General features: G+C 43.3%; 1 protein-coding gene across 4 annotated transcripts in view; it reads right to left on the reverse strand.

Moving 5' to 3' along the window:
* Positions 1-422: 422 nt before the first annotated feature.
* The window catches only part of kdm2ba (lysine (K)-specific demethylase 2Ba), a 10,715-nt gene continuing 878 nt past the window's right edge, over positions 423-10,259 (reverse strand). The window contains exons 2-11 of one of the 4 annotated variants that reach the window (XM_035658553.1): positions 7,178-7,402; positions 6,897-7,040; positions 5,987-6,073; positions 5,342-5,629; positions 4,428-5,242; positions 4,067-4,230; positions 3,799-3,960; positions 3,494-3,712; positions 2,576-2,631; positions 1,579-1,715 (exon numbers count right to left, since the gene is read on the reverse strand). In XM_035658553.1, coding sequence (XP_035514446.1) covers positions 2,597-2,631; positions 3,494-3,712; positions 3,799-3,960; positions 4,067-4,230; positions 4,428-5,242; positions 5,342-5,629; positions 5,987-6,073; positions 6,897-7,040; positions 7,178-7,402 — 2,139 coding nt within the window. In that variant the 3' untranslated portion in view covers positions 1,579-1,715; positions 2,576-2,596. Of the gene's footprint in view, positions 1,716-2,575; positions 2,632-3,493; positions 3,713-3,798; positions 3,961-4,066; positions 4,231-4,427; positions 5,243-5,341; positions 5,630-5,986; positions 6,074-6,896; positions 7,041-7,177; positions 7,403-10,259 lie in introns of all 4 variants that reach the window. The other 3 variants (XM_035658552.1, XM_035658550.1, XM_035658551.1) reach the window with 3 other exon arrangements.

The following is a 10,259-nucleotide window of genomic DNA, read 5'->3' on the forward strand; positions in this document are numbered from 1 at the left end:
CAGGCGAGGGGAAGAGACCTGAGAAAGCCTTGCAGGTCTGATTCATAGCCTCCTGAGCCCAACCTGCTCAGGTGAGCTGCATCAGGGAGGAATCTCAGCGCCATCCCTTACTTCCTGAAACAAAGAAGGTAAACAACCAAGAAAGAGAAACAGAATAAGGCCGTCTCACTAGAAACAACGCCACAAAGTAAGCAAGTTTAGCTTATTAGAAGCAATGAAAACTCAGTTATTTAAAATATACTTTATTAAAATAAGTACTTTGGTCACTTTATTGATCTGAATTTAAGAGTTGTACCTTAATCTGAGTTCAATAGAAACCAAGTTGGGGAGCACGACAACATCTGAAGTCTGCTTCAGAGGACAAATCCACCCGGTACGTTTCCTTTCCAACAGAATACGGCATTGAAAACAAGACTCAGTGATGGTACAAATGAAATTCTTTTAATGCATATTAGCACTTAGTTTTTGGATTTACAAATATAAACATTATCACATTCACCTGAGGTGATAGATTACATCACAACACACCCCAAAATACACACAACACCTACTGAATGGAGTTATTATTTAAACATAATGCAAATGAGTTATTTGCAAAAGTCTTTTCACTTGGTTGTTTGAGTCTGTACGGAGAGCCAGATGTGACGGAGCTGATGGTGAGGTGACAGTGATCAACTTCCTGCCACTGGTGTTTAACCACTGCTAAAACTGGATGCTGCGACAGGCTCCAACCACCCATAAGATATATTATTTGCAAGCATTATTTGACCCAGCTCTGAGACATCCATGTCAAGTTATTGAATAAATGAATAAATACAAACTGTAATAAAAAACAAAAATTAATAAATTAATGTTGAAATGTTGGCAAAAACCCGTCAAATACAACACTCAACAATTCCTAAAAAAAAGTATTCAGGTAAGTGAAGACATGAGGGTGTAACAGGAATCTGAAATTTGTTTTGTCATTATTTGAAATACATTCTTACATTTGGGAAGAATTTATGATAATTTAGTCAGATATTTATTACTGTACATGTTATTTTTGTCCGATGCTGAAGTTATAATAATGTCAAACACATTTTGGCACATCGAGGACGCTGTTGTATGAAGGCAAACTGAGGGAGGGGACAATGTTTCAGTTCACATGCCATACAGTCTCTCTGTGATATTTAGCTCCTGAGACACTGTAAACTCATGAAATGATGCTTGTATAAAAATACTGTGTTTTCAAATAATTAAAGAATAAAAATAGACAACCCAACAGCCAATTACAAGCACGTCTTTATAAAAAGTACAATCTCAACACAAATACATGCATGCTATTTCCTCTGTATCCGTCCAGTGAATGTTTATCACCTCCTTACGTTAGAGTCCGTCTAAGATCTCCGTCCAGAAATCCGTCTCTCGCTTCAGTTCGTTTAGTGTGACACTGATTCAGAGATTTATCACAGGACCGGTTTAAAAAGGAAAAAAAAAAAACTTGTTCCATTAAGTGCAAAGAGAGTCCGACAATCCTTTCCGTCCTGTTAGGAACTAGCTTGACTTCTGCAGCAGTTTGTCCTCTTTCAGTCTGAACGGTACGCTCACAGACATCTCTGCGATGAACCGTTCGCACGCCGTCTTGGTCACCTGCTTGCAGAAGCGGAGGTCGATCTGACAGATGCTTCCACAGCGCTTGAAAAAGTTCAGGGAATGGTCTGTGACCCGGTTACAAACTGAAGGGAAGCAGAGAGAACAACAATCCGTCACAAGCTTGATACGTGTGAAAGGATATTCTTCTCTTTTCTTGATGCATAGTGTCCAGAAAACATACAAGATCCTAAAGTATAAGGAGATAATGCAAGTAGGACAAATGCAAATGATGTAGCAAACACTTCTACTGGAACTGGTCCCAGTAGGCAGACCCAGTTCATTTATTTACGATGAGGCAGGCAGCTACGACTTTCACCTTTAACTATATTCAATTCAAGAAGGGTTGCTTGGAATATAAAACTGATTTTTAAATATCTCTCCTCCTTTTGTCACAAATGCAAATGTCAAAAATGTAATTTCTTGGATCAATAAAGTGCATCCCCCATCGTTCATATTTCTGATTCTGAGATTAAGATCAGCTGTGATACACCTTCCCTGCAGTGCATTCACATACAAAAACCCACTTCCACTTTGGGAATGCACAGATTGGACAACTCTGCTTACATTGTCTATATCAATGAGAGTCCAGTATGAATAAACAACCACAGCCTTGTACCAGAGTTATTGTTTTGTTTTCATTTCCAATTTGTGTGCTTGTTTGAGTTTGGTTTTAATTTCAGTTTTAGGTTTTTTTAATTGGGTGGTACTTGTCAGAGGCAGGATTTAAGAAGTTCACAGTTTTAGTTTTACCGGTAACTTCAACAACCTCGCCTTGTACCTCTTCTTCCTGTCTATCCAGGTGCATCCAAACAGTTATTTAATTACCCGTGGCAGCAAATTAAGTACAGTCTCTGAAACAGCAAAAGCCATTCTGTTGCTGACCTTTCAATGGAAGACATTCTGATCTAAATAATAAAAATACATTATGGGAGAATTCAATTACCGTGTAAGTATCTGCTTTGGTTTAAGGGTCCTGGCATGCAGACCTGTCATGACTTACTGGGACAGTAAAGAGTGAGAGGAGAATGAAGCCATTGTTAATGTAACCATGCCTGAAAAAGCCCCTTGTTATGTTTTTATGTGGAGCATTAACTGAGATACACATAGTGGTTTTGTGGCTTTGCTTATGTTCACAAATTTGAGAACAAGGTTATTTATAGGACAAGAAGACATTCCGTTGGTTTTAGAGCCCGACCGATATGGGGCTTTTGAGACTGATACCAATTTTAGAGGGGGGAAAATTCCCTGATTCCATGCTTGCCACAGAATTGTAAATGGCAGCACACTCTGCTGGATAAACTCAGCAAAGACACCATAAATATCCACCAAGCCATTGTCATACGGTCATATCAAGATTAACACAACGCTGATGCAATACATCTGCCAGAGGCCAATATCAGCCAATAATATCGTCCGATTCTGATACATCAGGCTCTAATTGTGTGACCCAGAAACCCCCCAACTTAGATTACTTTTAAAAAAAAAAAAAAAAAAAAAAAAAAAAAATAATTAAATATATAATAAAAAAAGAAATATATAATAATATATATATATAGAGTTATATATATTATATATATTTTATTTATAATGTAAATATATGTTTATATATTTATATATTTATTGATATTATATTATTTATATTATGTATTAGTAAGTAGGTATCTGCCAGACACCTGTGTTCTCACAATATCGACTGGTTCCCCTGACAAAGAAAACCTGGATCCCATTAAAAACTGACTTGAGGGGCCTCAGATCTAAAGCATCTAACCTACTACTGTGTCACACCTGCCTGTCAGCCCCTGTAACATCTGAGGCTCCTCTGAACCTGTGTATTTCTAGCCGCTCAGGTCTCAGTTCTCACCTGACAGGTTGATTTCTGTGAGGGAGTCTCTGGTCGTGGTCCCTGCTGCGGTCAGCAGGTTCACGGACTGGTCGTTGATGTGGTTGCAGTAGCTCAGGTCCAGGTTGGACAGCAAAGGCATCTGCCGACTGATGAGACGTAAAGACGTGTCAGTGATGTCCAGCCCCGCCAAGCGCAGGTCCTCCACGTTCCGCAACTTGCAGCGGTTATCCAGTTGACCTGTCAGACAGTCATTTACAGAAGATCAGTTTTTGGTTTTTGGCAACATGACCCAACTCTAGCGCTTTGCTGACACACCAAGTTACCTGGTCTGTTGTCTGTGGGGGGAGAGAGGAGGTCCCTCATCTGTGCGTCCTTGAGTCCCTCCACCCACTGGACATCCAGGGAGCGCAGCAGAGGGCAGCTGGAGGTGCATAGCGCAGACACAGCAGCCCATGAACACCCCGATAACTTTAACACTCGCAGACCTGAAACACAGAGCAGCACTTTAAAATACTGATGCAGAAACCAGTGAAACCAAAAAATACAAACTATTCCTTGTCTATAGACCAAGAATCCGTCATAGTTAGGTACCTGGCAATCTGTTAATAAGCCAGCTTAATTGTTTCTTGGAAATGTTGGTCCAACTGAGGTCCAGGGAAACTGGCTGCCGGCGGATAATCCCACTTAGCATTAAAGGGGTGATGGAGGTGCAGCGGTTCAGATCGATCTTTGTCCAAAGTCTCTTATCACAACACCTAGACACCAGAAAGAAAGGTTTGTGTTGCATGTTATGTCTTTATGTTGCACTGTCAAAACAGAACAAATAAAAAACGCAAGCGTTAACTGCTCTATAATAAAAAGGTATTCTGTGCAGCCATATTGGGTTTCGCAATATCTGTGAGGTTGAACATGAAAATGTGAACGTGCTGTTCGCAGTGTGCTGCGTATTCACCATCTGTTCCACGTCTTGCAGACCCTCATGCAGACACACAGCTCCTGGTGTGTGAGATATCCAAAGATCTTCATCCAGACCTCGCGCTGTATGACATGCGTTTTGCCATCTTTTAGAGGCAGTCTGTCGGGAGGCGGGCTTATCGGAGGGGGCCGGATGACGTGCCGCTCCATTTGGACGCATTTGGGCGGGGAGTGTGGGGGCACCGGCCGGTTGGTCGGGGTGCTCCGGTTGAAGCCCAGCGGAGTGATCTGACTTGGGTAGAAGTGGCGCAGCTCCCACGGGGTCCCGTTCATCTCTTTGGTCTTGAGGTGGGGCCTCTGATCCCCGAGCTCACTGCCGTTGCGGAACAACCTCTTGGGTTCCTCGTTTTCCGTCTCCGGCTCTACCTTGAGGGGTTGGCGGTTCTCGTTGGCCAGGCAGTCCTCGGTCTTCTGGATTTCCTGGTTCAGTGCTTTGCTCAGCTCTCGGCTCAGCTCTCTGTTAGGTAAACGTCGCTTACGGCGAGCTTTTGGACGCGGGCCCTTTTCCTGGGTCTCGCTTCCGCCCTCGCTGCTGGGGCCGGCCTGCGGGGAGCTGCAGTGAGACTGGTCACTGTCTCCAACAGGCGTTTTAATGAAGGAATTCAACAGTTCATTCTTGGACTCTCTGTCGTCCCCTTCTTCTTCCGCGTCTACAAACCGGCCTTTCCTCTCTAAACCACGGAAGTGAGGCTCCCTTCCTTCCTCATTCTCCTCCTCGTATGCGTCTTCGTCCTCCTCTTCTGTCTTGATGTGTTGCAGAAGTTTTGAAAAATAAGGATCGTCTGACTTTTCCTGCAGAAGAAAAATGGTATTCAATTTTACTTACAGTACTTTGGTACGTGTAGAATTGTCCCAAACACTCAAAAATGTCCCAAAAAAACTGATACAAACCTTCTTCCTCACACTGAGATCCTCTTCCTCATCATCCTCAAACAGCTTCCTCTTCTTCCTCAGTTTGTCCTCAGGCCTGGGCCGGGGCAGGTTGCAGGGAGAGAGCAGCGGTGGCTGTCTGTGCAGAGACTCCTCTGGTCTGTACCTGGGTGTCTCCTCTCTGTCTGGCCTCCTCTTGGCTGCAGAAGAAACGTCCCCTTCCTCCTTCACAGGCTTCTGTTCCCTCAGCAGAGAGCCGGGGAGGTTGGAGGCATACTTGAACCCTGGACCCCTTTTTTGCTTCAATACCAAAGGGGACAAAAAATTGCGAGACAACTTTATACCTTTAGCCTATCACAACGAGGAAAACCAACTGTGCTACAAGTGTACCTACAGTTTAATAAACTCCTCACAGTGACAAAAATACATCACAGTGTGGTTTCCTGCTTCTGTGACAAACAGTCACATGTGAATGACTTTGACAAACTAGAAAAGTATAAACAGGAAGTGGTAAAACATAAATTGAAATGCCCAAAGCAATACTGAGCAACCGTTATCTATACCAAACTCTGAAATCTTTAGTAGTAATTATAAAAATACTTTCAACAAGGTCTAGTAAGCTGTTACATAATCTAGATCCTGTGACTCACGCATATTTGTACTCACTTTTCCACTTTTCCCAGCATGGTTGCATTTGGGACATTCCCAGCAGTTAGGGAGCTCATCGTTCACCACTCCTGAGGCATCGCTCACCTGATAAACCCACAGAAGACAATCAGGCCAGACTTCAACAAGAACAACAGGCTGTAATGGAGTCCTGTGTAGAGCTTGTTTAACACAAACAAGACAAGGGAAGTGAAAGTGACTGTTGTGACGTGTCCTTGTTTGGCAGGTCAGCACAGTCTAACCTCAGCCATAGTGAACATGCAGACTCTCGCTTCATGCATTCAATAGAAAGGAGAAGTTAAAGACTCCTACTAGAAGAACTTAGATGTGCACTAATGCATGACTAATAACTGTAATTGTTGCATTTGGATAAAAGATATATAATACTTTAGATGCTGCATCCTGCAGAAAAACTAGACAGTGCTTGTCGGAAAAACTGGTTTGACCGCGCCTGTGCTAGCAACAAGCTGTTGTGTTTTTGATACAACAGTTACAAACAGGGTGTGTGCTGCTTTACATCTTGTTTTGCTTCTACCACACAAAATGCTTTTGGCACCACAACTAGCAAGGCCAGCGTCTTGCATCCTTTTAAGGCTATAAACTACAATTTTGGCCATTCAGTAAATGCTTTAAACCCGATCACTTGTTTTGCTTGAGCATGTGGTCGGAGACAAATCCTCAAACATGAGTGGTGTCACACTCGAGCCATAAAAACTTTGGAACCACATAAGAACGATGAATGTGTTCAGTGTTATATAAACAACACTAATTACTTTCGGTGCCTACAGTGCAACCGCCTGAGTCACTCACATTAGGTTACGGTGTCTTGGGATTCCTGGCACATTACTTTAACACAAATGAGTCAGCGGGTGAATGACTAGACTGACGTTCCCAGCCCGGACCTCCGTACCTTGAGACAGTTGGGATGGACGATCTCGTTGCAGATGGAGCACTCCATCAGCATGAAGTTGAACTTGTCCTCCTCTTCCTCCAGTGTGTCCTCCTTCCCTGCCTCTTTACACACCACACACACCGCCGTGTGGGGCAGAACCGGCTGCATGGATGGAGAGCACATCAGGTATTTGTTTAACACACAGGAACTGATGCAAAAAAAATCTCTATTTGTAGAAAATGTGTGTGTGAATGTTTTCCAAAAATGCAAATGCCAATGTGAAAGTGCAGCTAACTTACGGCGATGCACTGTCTCATAATGCAGGACTGCTTCATGCGCCCCGGCCCTCCAAACTTCTTCATGTCCTTGCAGAAGTGACACTCTCCACACTCGGTCCGGAGGCACGCCTCGCACTTTCGGCAGCGCGTCCTCCTGCGTCTGGCTCCGGATGAGCTGCGGTTGGACGGCAGCTTGACGCCCGACGACGTCCCCATCTTGGGCTTCGGCCGGTTGGCCGCCCGCTGCTGGAAGACAGACAGACAGTTTCTGTGAGTGGAGGGGTGCAGCATACTGTATATTAGTTAGCTCATCTGTATTGAGCTGCTTTAGCACAGAATCAGGACAGATGTCACAATGATGCTTGACAGTTGCACAATTAATCTAAATATTATGGAGAATATGGCCAAGAGCAATATCAAATTGCAGAAGCTGCTATTTTTTTTGACAAAGGTCAACTGTGTGAGGAAACAGCAATAAAGTACTGGAGGATTTTAGTATCACAGACCTCAATAAATGTTGAATCGTCATGATTTTATAGTTGTGATGCAAAAAATGATCATTCCCGCTAACCGTGAATCATATCACAATATGATTATTTTACAGTACCATGCAGCTCTACAACACAATATGCAGATGATTCATCTCTTCGTTTCAGTCACGACAGACTGTTACTGCTGCTTTTTAACAGCTGCAAGTCAATTTAAAAGGTAATTCCTTTTTCTAACTTCCTGTGTATTTCTCGCTTGTGATGGAAGCGATAGATGAGAGTGCTTTCTCGATAAGTGATTATTTAGTCTGCAAAATAGACTATTACAGGCTATTCCCCAGAGCCCAAAGGGGACGCCTTCACACGCTCAGCAGTCTAAAAAGCCAAAAAAAAAATCTATTTAAATTAATATAAATATGAGAATAGCAGCAAAATATTCACATTTGAGAATCCAGATGTTGCAGATGCTTGAATGATTAATCAGATGATATCAAAGCAGCTGCTGATGAATCCCTGACTGACTGTTTCAGCCCTATCTGAGAATCTGATGGCGGGAGTTATCGGATGAAAAACCACACAATTATGTAACCTGTAAAAGTGCAACCTGCTGCACAGCTCTGACCTTTCTGGTGACATACACACACACAACACTCTCTGTCTAGTGACTCACGTTGATGGTTAGCTCAAATGAAAGGAGAAGGCTAACCTAGGTGGATTAACGACCACACACAACAGTCACACACACACACACAGCACACGCACACACCCCAACACACACACACACACACACTCACACTCTATTATCCTAAATTTTCATCTGTGAATTTCTCGTATTTATTTTTAGTCTCTTCCCTGTTGCCAAGGCAGGAGTGTAAAGCACTGTGAAAATAAGACAAAACTCACAGACCATTACGGCGTTTCTTGTTCTAGCGGGAGAGGTTACCTTGGCAACACGTTTGCCTTGCTGGTGGCAACTGTTTGAATAAAAGACGACTGCGAGAGATGGATAAAAATAAGCTCACAGCGGGGGGGGGGTATGTTTCAGTGTGAAGCTGTGAGCACTCTCCTGATTTAAGTATTTAATTCTCATTCTACTACGACTGATTCACCACGACTTACTACAAAGCACTTACAGGTTGACTTCTATTCTAGGTAACAATGCCAGAGCGCCGTGGACGAGTCAAACAGGTAAAACTAGACGAAAATAGAACAAGACATTCCAGGGTGACAACAATTTGGACTCAAGCTTCCCGGGTGAAATAACAACCATTAACGTCCCCATTTAGATTCCCCCCCCTCAGGAGGATTTTAGAAAAGATATGTTCTTTTAAATTGTATGTTTTTCCATCACAATAGGCCGTTACTGAGGGAGAATTGAGTCGAGATGGGGAATAATCCATCTGACAGCTTTCCATAAATCCATCTGACTGCCGTGGAAATATGAGAGGGAGACATCAAAAGGAAGGGCTGCTGCTGCTGCTGCTGCTGCTGCTGCTGCTGGGATGACTGGCAACATCACACCGTGTTTTTTAGTTCAGCTTCCTCGTTATTTTCCTGACCTTGTCTGACACGAGCAGTAGTCTGGTGTGCAGAGCCTCGGCTAAAAAAAACCAAAAAACTCATTTGAATTAAAAATCCCAATGCAAAGTTTGCACCACAACAAATGTTCCACTCCTCGGACCATCTACCTCGCAACCTGACACCGATTACAAGGAATAAAAAGCATTCAATTGTGGCTACAAACAAATCCACCACGGGGCCACTCATCGCACACAGCGTGGCCCCCGAAGCAACCATCAGCTGACCCGTCTTTACTGTAACTCTGTGCAGTAATATGTCAGGAATTTGGGATTGTTCCTGAGGCCTGTGAACAAAAACATGGCCTATATTGTGAGCGCAGTCTTCTGACTCAGGCTCAGTGTGTATTTCAGTGGGAGGGGAAGTCACAAGGCTCATCATTTGCTCTCTCGTGTACAGAGCAATCCTCAACACCAATAAAAGAGCGTGTTACAGTCTTCAATGTGTCACAGCAGAAAGAAAAACACTCTCTCTGATGAACTGTTGGTGGGTGTTGTGGGAATAAACATTGTGTAAGAACAAGGAGCTGGCTCTCATGTCAGCACTACTCATATTTCTCCTGAGGTGTGCACAGGCCAAGTGTCTAATGGAGACTTGTGCAACATCCCACGAGCCCTGTGAGAAAGCATTCATGCAGCGGACGCCAGTATAGATGCACCAAGTCAAAACAAGCTTCTCGTCCTCTCGAAGAAATCCTTTTTCCAGGGAGTTTTACCGTCACATTAAAAGTTAGAACTTGCTCACAAATCTGTGAAAGCTCAGACTAAACATACAATTCAACAACTTAGATTATTTCCAGGGTATTTAAAACTAATTTCCAGCTAAAACTTCTCACATTAGGGGGGGGGGGGGGGGGCCCTGCAAAACTTTGTCCTGTGGAACCTCGTAAGAAGATCTATTGATTTAAACATCAAAATCAATGTATATTCCTGCTTCTGGAGCCAAACAAGAGGACAAATATCTGTTGAAATCAAAACCCATCATCATTTCTTATTTATTTTTTTTGTCTCAGGGGGGTTTGAGGGGTCACCGGACCC

This window comes from Morone saxatilis, unplaced genomic scaffold (genome assembly GCF_004916995.1).
Source record: "Morone saxatilis isolate NCDOM2014 unplaced genomic scaffold, NCSU_SB_2.0 Contig16, whole genome shotgun sequence".
NCBI lineage: Eukaryota > Metazoa > Chordata > Actinopteri > Moronidae > Morone > Morone saxatilis.